At 41.1% G+C, this 21,660-nt stretch overlaps 1 protein-coding gene across 1 annotated transcript in view; it reads left to right on the forward strand.

Annotated features, from left to right (window-relative positions):
- Nucleotides 1-3,382: 3,382 nt before the first annotated feature.
- LOC145402607 (ionotropic receptor 21a-like) overlaps nt 3,383-21,660 on the forward strand; it is a 107,804-nt gene continuing 89,526 nt past the window's right edge. Inside the window, exons 1-5 of the mRNA XM_080274600.1 lie at nt 3,383-3,492; nt 10,499-10,715; nt 10,827-11,007; nt 11,916-12,101; nt 13,268-13,554. Coding sequence (XP_080130726.1) covers nt 3,383-3,492; nt 10,499-10,715; nt 10,827-11,007; nt 11,916-12,101; nt 13,268-13,554 — 981 coding nt within the window. The remainder of the gene's footprint in view (nt 3,493-10,498; nt 10,716-10,826; nt 11,008-11,915; nt 12,102-13,267; nt 13,555-21,660) is intronic.

The raw sequence follows: 21,660 nt of genomic DNA on the forward strand, positions 1-21,660 counted from the left end.
ATTACTCAAAGTCAAATGGCCACCTCTTACGGGATTATGGCTTCTGGCAATAGATAGATAGACTCTTCTCCCTGCCATATAGACCTGCCTACCCTGTCTCCTCTACTGCACCAGAATGCCTTACCTACCACAACCTTTCCTCTACCAACCTCACCCAATACCTTTCTCTACCACATTCTCCTTCACCCTGCCTCAAATTCTCTCACATCCAACCTCATCCCCCTGCCATACTCTGCCTAATTTACTTTATTAATCCCCTGCCTCAGCATCCTGCCCCACGCTGCCTCGTTTCTGTCTGCCACGCCTTCGCTTCCCCCTCACCCATTATTAAACCTTCACCCCACCTCATTCCCTGATTCACAACGCGTCCCTCACACATCGACGTAGGCAGGCTGAAGGGTGATATTGAATTCTGCTGTCTTCATATTGTACGCCTTATCACTTTCCCACTCTCGCCTCCTCGTGAGACACAGTTTGATGTACAGAATTTTGCTTTGTGTGCTTACTTGGTTATTTGCTAAAACACACACACACACACACACAAATTATTCATAACTAATTTCTTACAGTAATGGAAGAATCATTTTATGTCCGAGTAGTCGCTTCATAATATTTAATAAGCATTCAAGGTGCAGTATTTGCCAAGTAACCGTTAAACAATACATGGCTATCTACATACATACATTCATATAGATAGACAGGTAGATAGATTAAAAGACAGATAGATAGAATGTATCCTTCATGAGAAAAAATGCAGGTCTGACAGAGAGAGAGAGAGAGAGAGAGAGAGAGAGAGAGAGACTCCCCATCAATAATACTTAAATGATGCTCTAAGTTACCGCAAGGAAGACTTTAATGCCATAAGAACACCATGTAACACTTAGAGGATCTATAAGTAACTAAGAATTACAAAGATGGCCGAACCTTTAACCTTTAGCGAGGCGAACGCCTTGTCAAAAAGAGTATCCGATACAACAGGTCTTTCCTAGGCTGAATAAGATATAATAACAGTGAGGATAGCAATGTTATACAGCGCCAGTTTTGAGAAAAAAATATATTCAGCAATGTTTCAGCAACCAATGGGAATGAAGGGATTTGATAATTTAGTTGTTCCCCATCTCATACTCTTAAGAACAACCAAGAGTGTAGCATCTGCAATCTTAATTATGCATTTGTGATTTGTTTTAAGATGATGGCATATTTTATGATCTTCCACTATGAAGCAATAGAAATATGCAGGAAAGAGAAGAAAAAATAGTTACTGGACAATCATTTCTCAACTCTCATTCAACTGCTTTCAAAACGGCGAAAATAAGTAAGGGTTCTGTAACACTTGCGATCAAAATTTTCTAGCGGTGAAATTTTAATGTAGCGTCATAATCTATAAGAATGGAGAAAGATATACAGAAAATTTCGAGACAGCCAAGGAAGACCATTGGCTGGCCTTACATTTGCTCCGCCTCCTCCCCTTCATACGTTAATCATCGCAATTGGTGTGGTGGGATAAAACCAATGTCTTCATGTGAAGCTCAGGTATTTGAGTCTGCTGCACCACACACACAATCTCACACTTGCTCTCCATCTCATCTTTACAGAACCTAACCTATCCTGACCAATCTGACCTAAAGTTAGTCAAATCTAAACTTGGTCTTACCTAAACTAACCCAGTCTATCCTAAGCTAATCTAACTAATATCTTGGTGCTGAGCTTAAGTGTGTTTGAGTCTGCTGCATCATACACACACTCATCCTACCCCTCCGTCTCTCAGCCTCAGAGGATACACATTTCGCTTCAAGGGTAGTAGTGGTCTGTAGTCTGTCTCAGCATGGGGCAACACTTGTTGCAGAATTTTGAAAAGGTGCAAGCCAGGTATCTTCGAAGACCTACAGTTCATATGTATGCGGAGATATCTCACGAATACGTGCCAGTGTGTCAGGTCTAGTATATCAGATGAAAATCTATATAATAACAGAGCGTTGCCTATCTGTATGAGATTATCCAGCTCCTTGACGCGTGGGCCGGTTTTTATGAAACTTTGCAGGACCTCTCCCTGGGTTTTAGATTTTGTATAAACGTATTTGGATTCAATGTTAAAAAACTTATATGCAAAATCATGTTTTCTGTAATAAAACAGATGATGCTAAGTCTATTTTCTGTGAGATTTACCATATACCACTTTATTCTGCACAGGCCATAATAAATCAATCAAAAAGGGGCAAACTCCACGGGACGCATAGCCTCATTCACCATCAGACTCCACCCACTCGGGTTCCCTCTGTGCAACCCTCCAGGCAGAGACTCGCTAAGTATCTCCCGACAGGAGTGATCGACCTTCTCCAACCATGAGTTACGTGGCTTTCCCCTTGGCCTCCTCCACTCTTGGTTAACTCGTTCTGAGACCACCCTGTGAGCAGGATCAGCCTTAGGAAAGAGGGCCACGTTCCCACAGAGCTGGAATTGGTACTGGATTGACCTATTATGTGGGTAACAGGCTTCGATTCAGTTTCACAGAGTAGACGCGCGTTACGCACCCGGTTATACCAGCTATATCCCATGATCCTTTGAAGATTCTTAGTACCAAATGAGTCGGTTCGCAGCTTCATCACTGTTTAGTGTTCACGTCTCACAGCCATTAAGTAAGACAAGGAGCACCAACGCCTTGAAAATGCGAACTTTCGTCCTTCTACACAAATAGCGACAGCGCCAAATATCCTAAATGAGTGAATTCAAAACTCCATAGGTCAGACCATTGCGACGAGAGATCTTACTGTTTGATCTACCGTTGTCATGAACCACACTACCAAGGTAAGTGAATCTTTCCAAGACTTCTATATCCTTACCACATGCTTTGACACACTGAACTGTTTCATCCAACAAGCCACCAGATGCGTGCACCGTGGTCTTGGCACAAGAGTCCTTGAAACCGAATGGCTTCGCATTCTCGTGAAATTCCTCGAGGGCATTCAGTAGTATCTCCAGCGACACTGCTAGGATAACTGCATCATCAGCAAAGTCAAGGTCGGCAACCCTGAAATTTCCACTTGATACCCACAGTGACTTCGTCTCACAGCCCACTTCAGTACCTAATCCATACATGTATTGAAAAGTGTGGGGGCAAGGACACATCCCTGTCTTACACCAGAACTTACTGGGAAGAAGTCGGGTATTCCCCTCTCCCCCCACACTTGACAGCACTCTCAGTGTTTGAGTACAACCCAGCTGTGAGTTGGATTGTCCCTGCAGGGATCCCACGGAGTCGAGGGAGTTCACATAGTACCTTCAGACTTACTGAGTCAAACGCCTTAATTAGATCCACAGAGGCTGATGCCAGACCTTGTCGAAACTCAAGATGGTGTTACACAAGAACTCAGAGAGCTAGGATATGGTCAACAGTAGACTTCTTAGGTGTGAATCCGGATTGCTCAGGCCTCCGAAACTTTACCAAATGGTCGTGGATACGCAGCAGGAAAATGTGGGCAAGAACTTTGCCTGGTACACTGGGCACTGTAATACCGCGGTAGTTACTCCGGTCACGCTAGTCTCTTTTTCCTTTCCAGATAGGAGCAACGAAACCCTTTGTACAGTCAGAAGGAATGACACCAGTCTGCCAAATGGCTTCTATGAATGCATGTAACCCCCTGATCATGGCTTCGCCCTCGGCTTTGATAAATTCTGCTGGGATGTCACAAGCAACAGCTGCACTAATATGTGCATAACGGTTATCTGTGTGTGTGTCTGTCCACATTGGACCCCGTTGGATTTCGCTATTCCATACGTCAAAAGACGCGTAACAACGAGCTGACAGTGATCGTGTAAATTACACTTGCATGCATATTTGTGTCCAATTTTTCACCAGACAATGGGAACCCATTAATTGTCATACTGCTGGGTGAAATGAGATAAAATTTCATGTCAAGTTTGGTGTCAATGCGTGTCTCGGGGAACCAGCACTTAGTAGCCCTATCGGGCCACCAAGAGCCTTGTGTAGTCAATTTCAAAGTTCAAAAAATAATGTAAGAGTGACGCACGAAACAAGCGTAGGTTGCCTAGGGAGCTTTACACAAGATTATATATATATATATATATATATATATATATATATATATATATATATTGTTACATAGCCTATGATTTCATCATCCTTTGTGTAATTCTAACGTACAATGTGCTGCCTGTTTGATCACGAGCGTGTTCTGCCTCAGTCCCCCCCTTCTACCGTTATAGTAGAGTAAGTCGTCCTTTCTGTTATTCAGTGCGGGATTTTCAGCTCTTTGTCCCCATGGCTTTCATTTGCGCGTCCTTCTTACAAGTTGTATCAAGCTCTGCTGGCCCCTATATAATGAGCTCAGTCTCTGCTTCATTGCCACTTAGATCTACTCCTCATTTTGCTCGCATCTCTGTCCTCCCCTGTACAGTTATTATTGTTGTGAGTTTCTCAGAAAGTCTCCAACCATCTAGCAGCTGTGTGATTTGAGTATGAGTGTTATTGCATTTTGTTCTTGTACTGTATAGCATAAGTTTAATTTGTAGGTCTAGTGAAGTTTTTGTAATTCATGTAGGGATCTTTATGTCAGTCAATTGTTAATAATAGTTTGTATATGTAGTAATTTATCTTGCAGTAACTGAGCAGTGCCCGGTGTATTTTCATTTTATCAGGGCTGATTTAGATAAATTTACTCATGCTAATTTCGTGTTAATAGAGGCTATTGCAGTTAACCATATATTTAACCTGTTTTTTGCCATTACATTATCTTTATCAGTCCTGAATGTTTTGTTGTTAGTTTGAGCATTAAACTTTAACTTGTAATTTTACCTAACTCTTTTGTTTTGAACCTGGAACTTTACGGGACAGTAGTGACTCTTAGTATTCTCACTTAAAGTGTACATTATCTTTTTCTGTTCCGTAACATAAATTTGGCGACCTCTTATCAGGATATTCAGGATATTATCATAAGGATATTGCTTGATATTTTGTGACTGTTACTTATTCATGATGTCTACTATTACTACACTTGATGAAGCCAAGGATTTTTTGTCAAATGTGCAAACAGTGTGTGATGCAGAAAACAGAACAAAGAATGAACTTAAGCTTGTTGCTCAACAACTGGGAATTGCAGTTCACTCTCATCATTCTAAAGATCAAATTGTTGTCATGATTAATAAAAGCTTGTTTAATGTAACTCTTCCTAATGAGCAAACGCAGATTGAATTAGCTAAGTTACAGCTAGCCCTGCAGGAGGCTCGTGTGAAGGAAGCTGAATTTCAAGCACGTGCTAAGAAGGCTGAGTCTCAGGCTAAGGAGGCTTGTGTTAAGGAGGCTGAATTTCAAGCAAATGCTAAAGAGGCGGAGTCTCAGGCTCGTATTCAGGAGGCTGAATTTCAGGCAAATGCTCGTATTCAAGAGGCACAGGTACAGGCTCAGGCACAAATTGAACTTGCCAGGATTCAGGCAGACCATGAGTATCGCATGAAACAAGGTGGAACTGGATCATCTAGCTCTGATGATTTTAATGTGGCTAAAAATGTTAAACTTGTCCCTCCTTTTAATGAATCTGATTTAACAAAGTATTTTCAGTTGTTTGAGAGGGTAGCTACAGGTTTTAATTGGCCCAAAAAGTATTGGCCAGTACTCCTTCAAACTGTTCTCACCGGTAAAGCTCAAGTAACTTATGCATCTTTGCCTCAGGATCAATCTGATAATTATGATGTAGTTAAGAGCTTGATTCTTAAGGCCTATGAGCTTGTTCCTGAAGCTTATAGAGTAAAATTTAGGACAACTTACAAGCAAGATAAGCAATCCCATGTTGAGTATGCAAAAATCAAAGAAGATCTGTTAGAGCTGTGGTTAAATTCTAAGAATGTGGATTCTGATTTTGGTAAATTTAAGCAGATGATTTTGCTGGAGGATTTCAAGAGGTGTATTTATAAAGATGTAAGCCTATATCTTGATGAGAAAAGGATAGATAATTTGTCTGATGCTGCAGTTTTAGCTGATGAATATGTTCTCACTCACAAGAGATATTCTAAAGAAAAAGGGAAAGCTGAGAGTAAGTACGTTGCCTCTACTCAGAGTACAGGTAACAGGAAAGAGAATAAAGATGATGTTTCTCAGGAAGTAAATACCAGCTTCACCTCTAGATTTCAGAAAAGTAAATGTACTTATTGTAGTAAGCTTGGTCATACTACGGAGAAATGTTTCAGGAGACAGCGTGATGTGAACAAAAAGGAGTCTTTAAATATTCAGTCAATTGGTCTAGTGTCCACTCTTGAGAGTTCCCAGAATTCTGTAACTGAGTTAACTGAACCTGCTTTGAGGGGTAACTTAAATTCTCATGATGGAGCTCCTCTTTTGAGCAGTAACGTGGGTGACACTCTCAAGAGTTCATGTGCTAATTTCCTGTCTGATGGTTTTGTCAGTCCTCTGGACAGTAATGACAGGAAATCAGTTCAAATATATCGTGATACAGGTGCTTGCCAATCCCTTATGCTGACCAGTGTCCTAGGCTCTAATGTTAATTCCTCTGATGAAACTGTAATCTTACAAGGTGTAGGGAATAATTACTTCTCTGTCCCTCTGTGCAGAGTGAATTTAGAGTCTGGTTTTGTTAATGGTTCCGTTATGGTTGGGTTGGTTGAGACACTCCCAATGTCAGGTGTAACTTTCTTACTTGGAAATGATATTGGTGGAAGTCAAGTGTGTCCGGCTCCTCAGTTGTCTAGTGAGCCAGTGGCTGCGTCCCAGGATTGTGATGTCTCTGATGTGTTCCCTGCATGTGCTGTCACTAGGGCTAAGTCTAAAGTTACTGGTGATTTAGAGGATAATGATGATGATGATGTTATCCTAGCTGACACTTTTCTTGCTAATTTGGACCACTCACCAGATGAGGCAGTACCCCGTAGTGTTGATAATTTGTCTCGTCAAGAGTTGGTTGAGTTGCAGGTTGCTGACCCTGAGTTGAAAGGTCTAGCTAACTCTGCTTGCAGTGAGGAAGAGTCAACTGGTCCTTCTACTTGTTATTATATAAAGTCAGGAGTACTTATGAGGAAGTGGAGACCCCCAACAGCATCAGCCGACTGTGAATGGGAGGTTATACATCAAGTTGTCATCCCTCGTGTTTGTAGGCAGGATATCATTAGAGTGGCTCATGATTCCAGTTTGGCAGGACACCTTGGAGTGAGGAAGACTGTGGCACGCATTTTGAAACACTTCTACTGGCCAGGTATCTTCAGGGATGTTTCCTGGTATTGTAAGTCTTGTCACACCTGTCAAGTTGTGGGGAAGTGTAATCAGACCGAAAAGGTTGCACCTCTAGTTCCCATTCCTCCTTTTGAGGCGCCATTCACCCGTGTGTTGGTGGATATTGTGGGCCCTCTTCCTAAGACTTCTTCAGGATTTTCTTATGTGTCGACCATGATTGATATGGCTACTCGTTATCCTGAAGCCATTCCACTTAGAAATATCTCAGCAAAGAACGTGGTTAAGGAAATGCTAGGGTTCTTCACAAAGTTTGGTCTGCCCAAGGAGGTACAGTCAGACCGGGGAAGTAATTTCATGTCAAATGTTTTCAAGCAGTCTCTGAAAGAGTTGGGCATCACCCAGATCACGTCTTCAGCTTACCATCCCCAGACCCAAGGAGTGTTGGAGAGATATCATCAAACACTCAAATCGATGCTCAAGAAATACTGTTTGGAACATCAGAAAGACTGGGATAAAGGTCTTCCATTCGTTGTGTTTGCCGCAAGAGAATCTCCAAATGAATCACTGGGCTTCTCACCTTTAGAACTACTGTTTGGCCATGAAGTAAGAGGACCCCTTAAGCTACTCAAGGAATGCTGGCTGTCGGAGGAAGATGACGTCAACCTGCTGGAGTATGTGATGAAGTTCAAAGAACGGCTGTCCACTGCTTTACAGCTGGCGAGAGAGAATTTAGGAGCTGCTCAGGAGAAAATGAAGACTCGGTATGATAAGAAGTCCAGGTTACGCCACTTTCAGCCAGGAGATCAGGTTTTGATTCTGCTACCGGTTCATGGGCAACCTCTTCAAGCCAAGTTTAGTGGTCCTTATTTCGTGGAGAACAAACTCAGTGATGTCAACTATGTCATCGCCACACCAGATCGTAGAAAGAGCAAGCAACTATGTCACATCAACATGCTAAAGTTATATCACAGGCGGGACGAAAATAATCCAGTCTGCACTGTGGCTGTTCCACCTGAGTCTGCAAGTGAAGCTCTCCCATGCAGTATGAGCCTGAGTGATAGTTTGGGGAAGAATCCTGATATCATGAATGATCTCCAGACTAAGCTTTCTCATCTACCTCCCGAGGAAAGGCAGGAGTTTTCGGCATTACTGCAGGAGTACCCGCAAGTGTTCCGTGCCACTCCAGGAAGAACCACTGTGTTGATGCATGATGTCGATGTTGGAGACGCAAAGTCAATTAAATTGCCTCCTTACCGTGTGAACCCAGTGAAAGTTCCTCTCATCCAGAAGGAGCTTGGCTACCTGTTGGACCACAAGATGATTGAGCTCTGTCAGAGCGAGTGGAGTTCTCCTGTCACTCTGGTCCCTAAGCCAGGTGGGTCACAGCGGCTTTGCATTGACTACAGACGTGTTAATCAGATAACCCAAACAGACACTTACCCTCTCCCTCGCGTGGAAGATTGCATAGACAAGATCGGAAAGGCTAGGTACATAAGTAAGTTTGATTTGTTAAAGGAATACTGGCAAGTACCTATGACTGAACGTGCTAGGGAGATCTCATGTTTTGTAACTTTAGGAAAGACTTTTGCATGTTCTGTAATGCCATATACAGATTGTTTTAGAGTAATAAGAAATTTCCATTGTAAATTTCTTTTTTCTTTGTGGGGAGGTGTTACATAGCCTATGATTTCATCATCCTTTGTGTAATTCTAACGTACAGTGTGCTGCCTGTTTGATCACGAGCGTGTTCTGCCTCAGTCCCCCCCTTCTACCGTTATAGTAGAGTAAGTCGTCCTTTCTGTTATTCAGTGCGGGATTTTCAGCTCTTTGTCCCCATGGCTTTCATTTGCGCGTCCTTCTTACAAGTTGTATCAAGCTCTGCTGGCCCCTATATAATGAGCTCAGTCTCTGCTTCATTGCCACTTAGATCTACTCCTCATTTTGCTCGCATCTCTGTCCTCCCCTGTACAGTTATTATTGTTGTGAGTTTCTCAGGAAGTCTCCAACCATCTAGCAGCTGTGTGATTTGAGTATGAGTGTTATTGCATTTTGTTCTTGTACTGTATAGCATAAGTTTAATTTGTAGGTCTAGTGAAGATTTGTAATTCATGTAGGGATCTTTATGTCAGTCAATTGTTAATAATAGTTTGTATCTGTAATAATTTATCTTGCATTAACTGAGCAGTGCCCGGTGTATTTTCATTTTATCAGGGCTGACTTAGATAAATTTACTCATGCTAATTTCGTGTTAATAGAGGCTATTGCAGTTAACCATATATTTAACCTGTTTTTTGCCATTACATTATCTTTATGAGTCCTGAATGTTTTGTTGTTAGTTTGAGCATTAAACTTTAACTTGTAATTTTACCTAACTCTTTTGTTTTGAACCTGGAACTTTACGGGACAGTAGTGACTCTTAGTATTCTCACTTAAAGTGTACATTATCTTTCTCTGTTCCGTAACAATATATATATATTCCTACTTACTAACAAGTGGATTGGTGCCCCAGGAATCGATATACTAACTCTAGGAGGTAATTCCTGAGGTGATTCTAAGATATAAATATTATACAAACATATGTCGAATTCGCAGCTGTTATGGAGTATATAGCATTTCTTTTTGAAAGCTTATAATGAAAACGATTAATCATTTCTGCAACATATAATTATTTATATCTTTCCTTGCTTGTTTATTTTTTAGATACATCATTATATGCTTGTATATTGTTTAATTTTTCTGCAGTAAGTACTGAGCAGTGAAATGCAAAAAGGTTATCACTGGGTGGAAAGGGATAATTTCTGCCTATTTTATCATTCAAATTTAAATCCTCTTCATTTCATAACCGTGGAGAATCCGACAATTGCTCATAGAACATTTGTGTCTTAGAATGTCCTCTGAAATTATCCTCTAAAATTAATACAACTCCCGGGATTCCTTTCATATCTATATCTGTCTATCTATTGTTAGTTGTGCTAATCATAATGGCACTCAAATTCATATAAAATCGTAACGACAGAATAAACTCGGTACATAACTAATGAATCATAGTTATTACTTATATTTGAATATGTTAGTTGGATTGGAGACTGATATATTAATTTCTAGTCTAGAACTGAAGTGAGAAAGCTTAAATGTTTAACACGTTCGTAATTCATTCTTTAAAGATTCATTGGTTACATTGTGATAAAAGGTACTTTTCATACAAAAAAAAAAAAAAAATAGTAACTGTATGAATAATTTTTAGGTCGAATTAATGATAGACTGGTAAAAGGTATTAACTTTACTTCTTCTTTTTTTCAGCATCCAGGTGTCCAACATGGCATCCCAGTCTTCTCTGACAGTTTCGTTCCTCTGCGTCCTTAATATGATCTGCCAGACAGAGGCCATAAGAGACTCACTTGTTTCAGATGTCACCTGGGATGGTGAGGACAATTCGACAGATTACCAGACCGGCGATCTGTCAGTTCTGATGGACTTGTTGGCGAGACATTACACGCCGAAATGTCTCCGGGTAGTCGTGCTCTCAGATATTAACAACGGATCCAGTAGTTCATGGCCCATTCCGAAAACCAACCAGTATATTAGGAACCTCCATCTCTCCCACGAAAATGTGAAGATCGCTGGGAAGGCTTATAATACAACGATCCACAAAGCACAGGCTCAAATAGTCATCAATCCAGAGTTTATCAAGCAAGCTGAACAAACTTTAAAATACATCAACGAGAATACGGAGAAAGTGATGCTGTTCTCTTGCGTAACTTATCTTCTGACTCAGCCCCCAGATCCTCGTCTTCTGCCTTACCTCACGGGTCAGTATTGGTAACATATTTTACATTTTTTCTCCCCAAATTTGCTAACATTTTTATTACTTTATCTACCTACATTCAGACGATTTTATTTAGCTTAGAGTGGTGTGACCCTCATCATTTCCTGCACTAGAGTTAAATAAAATTCTTGACTAAAATCATCTGGTTCTGGTTTGACAAAATTTATAATTGCCTCAACGAAGTGAACGGCTTAAACAAGCTACCACCAGATGGTTTTATTTAACAACAGGGACGATCTTTAGCTCTGAAGGGATCAATGTTCGAAAAGATAGCCTAAGTCTAAAGCGAAAAAGATCTTTTGGAAACAGCTAACTTAGAATAAAAAATACATCGGACTGAAGAGGGTAAAGCTGAGAGAACGCAAAGGTGTGGACAGACCTCAAGTTTAGAAAAAAAAAGACAAAAAGTTTGTTGCACGTCATGATGATGTAACAATGGCTGACAATTTCTGTATCACTGTTTACTACTCTTCATAATGCAGGGATTCAGGTTGATCATATTTTAAATTGACACGTATTCCATAAATGGCCTGTGAAAATTGATAAAATTTAAAGCCTCTTTAAACCGATGACGTATTTTCACAGTTTATTTTTGCTACCTCCAGACGATTATACTCAGCTTCGGAGAGACTTTCAAACTGGAGGTGTTAGATGTAGCATTTATGAACTCATTCACTACTTGGGAGCTCTCTTAATTTAAGGAAACTTTTATGGTTGTAGCGAAAAAAAAAAAGTCATAGGAGCAATCATATGAGATCAGCACTTTCAAGTATTCCACAATGACCTTCAGAAATTATGACATGCTTGCGCAGTGGGGACGTCTGGCTTTTGGTTTCTTCTTTCTTGCATAAATCTTGGTACTATCAGTTTTAATGATATACGGTCTCACAGATTTCTCGTCCAACATGCACCTCACTCGCTACTTCCTCGTCCGCACCTACAACGAGACCGAGGCCGAGAGCTTACTGCTAAACAAGCTTTTACGGGAGCAGGAGAATCTAGCGGCTTTGACCCTTGTAAAGGCCCATAATAGGACACTGTGGCACGTCATGATTCGACAGCTGCTACACCCTTCTGGTAACGTATTCAGAGGTGCTGGAGAAGGACGCTTTCATGTTGTGACACTGATATATATGTTCAGCTCAACTGCCTCAACTCCCTCCCTGTCCTCCTAAAGGAGGATGGTGAACTGCAGAAGAGTAGCTTAAGTATGAGGTTCATTTTTCAGATGAACCTGGGGCCACATCAACAACAGCAACGTATTTAGAAACTTTGAAATTAATTCCTTCAGCTCAGTAGCTTCTTCCTACAGCTGGAAGAATTTTATTCAGTTCAAGATTAAATGGGGGATCCAATACTTTCGAAAAGTGCTTCAAATTGGGCAAAATCACCTGGCAGCAGTAAGAATATAATGTGATTCTGGTGAGTGATGCCTTCGCGTAGTGGCATCGATGTAACTGGACTGCTCTGCTGACTGGTTTTGCAAACGTCCCTTGGTTCTCTCATTATCTACCGAGAGGAAGATGATGATTTGCTGGAGAGGGGGACTTCACCTGCAGTTCATTGGAGGCACATTAAAATGGACATGGAGCTACAACAACAAGAGCAACAACAACAACAACAACAACAACAACTAATAATAATAGTAATAATATTGAGCATTTATGCTAACCTGTGAAATATCCCTTGCACCTTTTTGCACAGTTGATGACCAAGTGTAGTCAAATTAAAAGGTTGATTTGCCTTGCAATCAAGGAGACTCAGTCCCACCTCATATCTAAAACTCATCGAATTCCAGGCAACCATGATTTAGTATTTGAGTTATGCAAGTAGCCCAGCTCCGTCAGATAAATACAAACCAAGTACAGCTACTGGGATACAAATAACGATCATGGGATATAAATGTTGAATTGTATAAGAGATTGCTTGTCAGATTCTGTCTTCATTTTTCTAGCTGTTGTTGTTGTTGCTGTTGTTGTTAGAGACCCAGGCTCATTTGAAACGTCAACCTTGTCTTTTTCCTGCAGTCCACCATCCTTCTTTCGATGGATATGGAGGAAGCTGAGGGACGTTTGTATAGCTGAGCAGCTGTGCTATCCGGCTGTATTGATGCCATCACTTGGAGTCCCTCACCAGCACCTCAGTTGTATATTTGTGACAAAGGATCAGGAGGAGGATATAATAATCCTATTCATAAGGAAAATGACAATAAAGATGACGATGATAAAACAAATCTCTTTCAGGTTCCCCTCAAGTAATCATTTCCAACGAGTGGTCGTTAGAAGAGGGTTTCAGCAACATCGATGACGTATTCCCAGAACAGATGGCCAATTTCTGGGGCATGAGGCTCAAAGGAGTGACTCTGGATTTCAAGCCATTCACAGACTACGAGAAGATTGAAGGCTCTCTGGTAGTGAGACCAAAGCCTTGCCTAGATGTTTATATACTGGATGTGATCGCCCATAAGCTGAACTTCACCTATGACTTGGCTATGCCTGAGGATGGACTGTGGGGATACCTTAAGGATGATGTGAGTATAGTGCTTGTTATTTAAAGTTTGTGTTGCTAAGATTATACACACACACACTTGTGTGTGTGTGTGTGTGTGTGTGTGTGTGTGTGTGTGTGTGTGTGTGTGTGTGTGTGTGAATCCCTAACACCGAGGTTTATGACTCCAAGTTTACGGTCTGCTGTAAAATCAGAGAAAATGTTACAGCGCTTAGCATTGTCTGAGAAAGTTATTAACACAGCCCTTTCCTCAGTTTTTCAAGGAACGAATAATTACTACAACCTTAGCAGTCCGAAGACTTTCTTCCTCGTTACGTACTTTGCTACCGCCAGAGATTTTAGTCATGTCAGGAGATATTACGATAGGCCTTAGGCTGAAACGATTAATGGCGAGTATTTTTAACCTTTTCACTACGATGTCTCCATCTCTATTTTTGTGTCATTCATTCCTTTTGTCGAGAGGGTAAGGGTCTGGAGCTAGTCTTCTCAGTTGGACATTAAAGTTGACGGTGACCAGCTTCGCCTGCCACTGAGTGGCATTATGTGTGGACAATAAGCCTCAACAACATTCAGATGTAAACCCTTACAGGACCCATCCGGTTGGAGCACCTTACCCACTAGACCACCAGGCGTCATTTGGGTGTATGATTGCCACCCAGCGTAGTCTTCCAGTTAATAAATAAAATGGTCTCTTGTTATTTTATCTAAAGGAAGGAAAACTGTTCCATCTTGCTTAACTGATATTATTGCACGTACTGATGTCTCGAGAAAAATCACTTAAATAACACACCAATCACTAAGCTTTTCAACAATATTCTGCGTTGGTCACCTCTGGTTCTGATAATCTCCGAGCACAGTCTTGACACGTAATTTGGAGCCTTTCATTAGCGATATGGTTATTTATTTGGAGTAAGTTCATTTGTGTGACACCTATAACTTGTTCAAGGGAAAATAAAAAGCTCAGGGTTCATTGCATGTTTCTTATCAATTTCCATACCCCCCCCCCCCAAAAAAAAAAAAAATCCACTTTAGTATCATGAATAGTTTGTTCGCAAAATTAGATTTTGAAATCTTAGCGCCCACAAAAATATATGGTGATCAGATTCTGGCTTAAGTGTCAAAAGGTACTATAGCCGGTATCTCATTAAAAAACAGTCTAAACGCGAATCTGGCACGTTCATTTGCATTGTAACAAGACTGAACATCAATATCAATGGGTGAGAAAGAGGTTTGTAAGGGGAAACAAAGAATTATATCAGATTACATCTTGTTTCAGTACTGTTTGGACGTACATTGTAAGGGTGTGATTAGCTTTAGTACTGTCCTGAAGTGCATTTTTTGAATTTTATATTCGAAGAGACTTTTATCTATCTATCTATCTATTGCCAGACGCCTCAATCCCGTTTGGGGTGGCCACAAACAAATCGCCTCCAAGTAGCCCTGCCCCCCGCCATTTCACTGCCCTGCTCCCAACTCACACCCCCCTCTCTCATATACCTCTCCACCCCATCCCTCCATCTCATCCTCGGCCTCCCCCTCCCTCTTCCCCCCTCCACCTCACTCACATACACTCTCTTCGTCAGACTTTCACCCTCCATCCTCTCCACATGGCCAAACCACCTCAGTGTGTTCCTCATAACGCTTCCTATCACATCCACATCGACACCATAACACTCTTTTATATTCTCATTCGTCAGCCTGTCTCTCCATGTGACTCCACAGGCTCCTCTTAAAAAACTCATTTCCACTGCTCTCACTCTTGACTTGTGTCCTTCCAACAACGTCCAAGCTTCACTTCCATACGTTAGAGTTGGTATCACAATACTGTCATGTAGTAACTTTTTCACTTCCAAGCTCACTTCCCTGTTTCTTATCACTGCTTTCAAAGAACCAGGAACCTTTCTTCCCTGCTGTACCCTTTCAAGCACTTCACCCTCCAAACCTCCATCCTTACTCATCACACTACCAAAGTACTTAAACGTACTCACATTTTCCAATTCCTCACCATCCAACCTCGCTGTACATTCACTGACTTCACCTCTCTCAAACTCATCCACCAAGCCTCGCAGCTCCCTTTCGTCTTCACTGAACAACACAGTATCATCTGCAAACAACAGTACAGGGAGTTTCCAAACACTATCCTCTCTCACCAGGGCCACTCCAACATCCACTACCCTACCTTGTAACTCATTTATTACCCCATCCATGTACAGATTGAACAACCATGGAGACATGACACATCCCCGTTTCAAACCAACTTTCAAAGAGAAAAATTCACTTAGTTCACCATCCACACGCACTGCAGCCTTTGCACCATCATACATACTCTTCACAGCATTCAACAACTTCCCATCTACTCCATATATTCTTAACACTTTCCACAATCCTTGTCTATCCACCCTGTCATATGCTTTCTCCAAATCCATGAAAGCCGCATACAACTTCTTTCCCTTCTCTAGAAACGTTTCCACTAAAGATCTAAGAATGAATATCTGATCTACACAACCTCTTCCCTTCCTAAAGCCTCCCTGTTCTTCTCCAACTAATTTCTCTGTTCTTTCTCTAACTCTGTCAATAAGTATCCTACCATACACTTTTCCTATTATACTAAGAATACAAATGCCCCTATGATTACCACACACCTCTTTTTCCCCTTTTCCTTTGTACAAGGGAATAATTATACCTGACTTCCAATCCTCCGGGACTCTACCTTCCTCCCAGGCCAATCTGCACATCTTCCACATCCATTCTACTACTATCTCTCCCCCATGCTTCAGCATTTCACCACACACTCCATCAATTCTGGGGCTTTCCCCAATTTAACTTTTTTCATTACTTCCACAACTTCTATCCTACTGATTTCTTCCTGTCTTCTCACCTCCCTCCTTCTCCCAGCCATTCCCCAGCCACTTATACTCGCATTACTTCCATCCTCTACGTTCAACAATTCCTTAAAGTGTTCTCTCCATCTGCTCACTTTTTCTCCCTTCTCCACTAGTAATCTACCATTTTTATCTTTCACTCCCCTGCTAACTTCACTTCCACCCTGTCTTACTCTTTTCACCTCTCTCCAGAACATTTTCTTACAGTCCCTCCACTTTACACTCAAATTCTTTCCATTTTCCTCATCCACTCTCTTCTTACTCTCTCTTACTAATCTTTTCGCCTCTCTCTTTCTTTCTACATATAACTCCCTCTTCCGCCTCTCAGCTTCTTCCACGCCCCTATTTCTCATCCATTCATTGTATGCTTTCTTCTTTTGTGCCACAGCCTGTTTCACCTCTTCAGTCCACCACGCTGTTCCTTGCACCCCCCTCCGTCTTCTCTTCCTTTCATACACCACATGACATGCTGCACATATTTCTTCTGTAAATATGCTACACACACCTTCCACGTCTCCCATCTGCTCCAATTCATATTTGCCCATTCGTTCCTCCACTTCTCTCTTATACTCTGCCTTTTTCTCATCCTCTTGTAACCTTTCCACTCTCCTTGCAACTACTCCTTCCTCTCGTCTTTCCCTTCTTCTATTCCTCCATCTTACTTGAACTCTAATTCTGGCCACCACCAAGTAGTGGTCAGAAAGTCCACTCCCCCAACCTCTATACACTCTTGCATCCTTTACACATCCTCGCATCCTTTCATCCACACACACATAATCAATCATTGCCTTCCTTTCATTCAGTTCACCACCCACCCTTCTCATCACTCGCCATGTATACCTGTGGATCATTTTATGCCTGAAGAGGGTATTGGCTATCACCAACCCCCTTCCAGCACAAATGTCCACTAACGCACTCCCATTCTCATCTATCTCAGCAGGCACACCCCACTCACCAACTATTCCATCCACCTTCACATTCCCAACTTTACCATTCATATCACCAATCAAAAACGCTCTCTCATTCCTTCCAAACTTTTCCATGCACATTTCTACATTTGTCCAGAACTCTTCTCTCACTCTTCTAGCACGATCTTGCGTTGGTGCATACACACTCACAATCGCCCACATTTGTATTCCAACTTTCAACTTTACCCACACAATCCTTGACCCAACTGATCCATACTGTCTTATGCTCCTCTTCCATCTTTTACTCACAACTATACATACTCCTTCCTTCGCCCTCTCATTCTCACCTACTCCTGCACATATACCCCATCCATGCTCCCATTCTCTCACACTTTCTCCTCTCCATTTTGTTTCAGTTATTCCACATACATCCACTTTCGCACCCTCAAGCACCTGGACAATCTCTCGCTCTTTCACCTCATCATTCGCTCCCCTTACATTCCAAGTTCCAATTACCATGTCCTTTGTCCGGTCCTTGGTCGTCCTCGTTTGGTCAGTCCTTGTCCGAGGCTTATTGTTTGTTTTTTTAGTTAGTTGTTTTCCGGGGAGGGGCAGTAACCCTTCGCCAACCCTTTTAGTCGCCTTTTAAGACAAGCAGGGATACTGGGGGAGTATTCTTGAAAAAAAACCTACCCCCAGGAGTAGTTGTATTTTATTATTTTATTATTTGTTTCAGAGTCAATTGCAGTTTATCTGGCAATGGCTACACGAGGTTAATTATCCAAACAGTTTCTGTTACGCCTGTTGTGAATTTTACATAAAGAAACAGTCGGAATTATCGCAGACTTTGTCAAAAAAAAAAAGGGGGGAGGGGGAAGGTATTATGCATATTTTGGAAGGAAGCTTGGAGACAAGGACAATTCATTGCTTCCCCATAAAGTCTTTTTTATTTGACTGAAGAAATAAGACAATGGACAAAAGGAACAAAATAATGTTTTCGCCTTGGTGTTCCAATGATCCGGAAAGAATTGAAGAATCACAGTAATGTATGTTAGTTTTGCACATATAATGTTCAAGGATGCAACACTTAGAATAGAAAAAAAATTCTTTATCCAAACCATCCATCTGCCTTATCACCTGCTGCTCATGAACCAGATATACCCCTCCCAGTACCACCTGAGAACCTTGAAAACATAAATTGCATAAATTGTAGCTCTCACCAAGAAAACAGTGGCAACAATGATGACGTATATTTCCAGGGTGATAGAACAAAGAGCCTCATGTTTTCTCTCAGCATGCCCTAAATAATCTGGTGAGAGATTTAGGCTTTGCTAAGGAGTCTGCTGAGATTTTAGGTTCCAAACTTAATTCTCTCCGACAAGGAGAGTATATTTTCACCCGTCTTTATTCTCTCCGACAAAAAGAGAATGTTTTCACCCCTGTTTGTTTCTTCGTTACCTCAGCCAAGGAAGTTATGTTTTACCTCGCGTTGGTTTGTTTGTCTATCTGTTAGCAGGATTACTCATAAAGTTATGAACGGATTTTAATGAAAATATGTGGAGGGGTGGGCCATGGAGCATGGAAGAAATGATTAAATTTTGGGGTGGATCCGGATTCGGTTCCGGAGTATCCAGCACAATATCTCCAAAAATTCTCAATGAATTTCAATGAAATTTTGTGCAAAGATGGGCCATGGACCAAGAAAGAATTGATTAATTTTTAGGGAGGATCCGGATTCTGATCATAGTCCTATATCCACGGATCCGGATCCGGGATTACTCAAAAAGTTATGAACAGATTTTGATGAAATTTTGTGGAAGGGTGGGCCATGGGCCAAGGAAGAAGATTATATTTTGGAACAGATCTGGATCCGGAGTATCCCGCACAATATCTCCAAAAGTTCACAATGAATTTCAATAAAATTTTGTGGAAAGGTGGATGATGGACCAAGAAAGAATTGATTAAATTTGGGGGCGGATCCCGATGCGGATCCAGATCCTTTTCAGTGTCATTGGCATAGGCGGAGGTATGTGCTCTCTGGGCGCTTTCTAGTTTGTTAGTTTGTTTGTCTTATAGCAGGATTATTCAAAACCTAAAAGAGAGGTTGGACCAAATTTGGTGGGAAGACAGCCCATGTCCCAGAAAACAATCGATTAACTTTTGGAACCGATCCAGATCGTATTACAGATTCTGGATCCGGAATTACGTTGCCCTTGTTGAAGACAAACGCTCCATTGAGTACCCCTCTAGTTTGTTAGTTTGTTTGTCGCTTAGTAGGATTACTCAAAAACTAAAAGAGAGATTTGGACCAAATTTTGTGGGCAGGTAGCCCATGTCCCAGGAATCAATCGAAAAACTTTTGGGACCTTTCCGGATCGTACTACAGATTCTGGATCTAGATAACACTTTCTATGAAACCCTAATCGGTGATGAGAAAACCTAACCCATTATGATGAATGGTTTGAAAATTACATTGCCCTTGTCTGAGAGATGCACTCCACTGGGTTCCCCTCCAGTTACAAAAAGTTTTTAGCGCTTCGCCTAGAACCGGAAGTGAGAAATAGGTTTTCTCCTATATTCTAAATAACAAGATGACATGATTTAATGCAGGGATCCTGCTGGATTAATGGAAGAGTTTGGTGTCACTTACTGTGTTAATGGGTGGAAACTGGTCATTGATTGTTCGAAAAGAAGTCTTAAGACAGTTCATTTACACAATGGTAACACGTATGCATCTGTTCATGTAGCTCATTCAGTACGCCTCAAGAAAAGTTATTAAATCTTACTGATGGTTGTAAGTAAGAGTAATTACAAAGACCACAAATGAATGATATGTGGAGACTTAACGACTCTTTGTATGCTGCTTGGACAACAATCGGGCTACACAAAGTTTCTGTATTTCTTGTGTGACCAGGACATCAGGGGCAGGAAGCTTCACTAGACCAAGAAACAATGGCAAAGTAGAAGACAACTTTCACCAGAGACAAAAAATGTTCTAAGAGAACGTTTGGTTAATCCCCAAAACTGTTCTTTTGCCTCCGCTACATGTAAAACTTGGCATAATGCTTTTCCACGAGACGGTGATGGCTTCAAGTATTTATGCAAAAGGTTTCCAGGACTGTCAGATGCCAAGCTCAGTAAAGAGTATATTCGTCAGACATGACATGAGGAAATTTTCAAGGATGCAGATTTTGAACATTCTCTTCGTGCTGTTGAAAAAGAGGCACGGAATGCCTTCAAAGTTGTAATAAAAAACTTTTTTAGATACTTGTAAGGATCCAAAAAACAGAGGTATTGTATGCAGGATGCTGGAAAAGTTCAAGGCCTCAGAATGTAACACGAGTCTCAAAGTGAGTTTCCTAAATGCTAGTTTGAACTCTTTTCCGAAAAATCTTGGAGCTTTGAGTAAAGAACAGAGCGAAAGCTTTTTTCGGTATACAAAGGAGATGGAGAGAGGATACAAAGGAAAATGGAATATCAGCTTGATGGCCGACTGCTCCTGAATGTTGCACCTCGAGATTCTAGCAAAACCCCATAAACGGAGAAGTTCCAGGCGCAGAGTTGAAACAAAAAAGTAACGGTTTTGAAGGAGCCTGTAATCTATTAGTGGTAAGCATTTTGTTTACTCTCATTCATTATTTACAGTTGTACATACATTTTAAATTTTTCTCTATCTTTGCCAGTATGCCAGTTCATGCATACTCCTGATTAATGTTCTTTATTTTGTGAGAAACCTTTTCGTGATGGAAGGTAATCTGTGCATTATTTAGAATTAACAGCTCAAAAATACCAAGTAAAAATCAGAGAAACAACTTTCAGCCTGTTACATGCTGCAGATCGTGTAATTTCTAAAAAATCCCAAGTTCTCATGATCGGTTTGGTGCCGCTAGCCCCTCCCCCCCTTTATATATCAGCTGTTTGGTGATAAAATTTAAGCTATAGTACTTGAGTCATGTACTCTTGTTACTCTTCCACAAACTTTCGATGTCCAGAATGTCTGCTGTAACTTTAACTGTAACCGAGATAACTTAGTTCTGTTGCTCAGTTTGGCATTTTTTATTCATTTATTTTCTTTAAAAATATGGTGGCTAATTTTGAAAAACGCCTCATAAGTTTGAAATACTACTTTTTCATAAACTTTTCACCAATGTGAGTAGATCCGCTGTATCCTTATGAATATTCTCTAAAATAACACACTTAAGGTGTTGTGCGTAGTATAAGGTCCACACCCCACGACCTTTTTTTTTTTTTTTTTTTCTTTTTATGTGTCCAACTCTGGACATAACGCTTAACTGCCCGTTCTCAGGCCTAGCAGTACTCCTACAAACCACACACCCC

The sequence above is a fragment of the Coenobita brevimanus genome, chromosome 58 (assembly GCF_032717465.1).
Source record: "Coenobita brevimanus isolate Jiangsu-jjx chromosome 58, ASM3271746v2, whole genome shotgun sequence".
NCBI classification, from domain to species: Eukaryota; Metazoa; Arthropoda; class Malacostraca; order Decapoda; family Coenobitidae; genus Coenobita; species Coenobita brevimanus.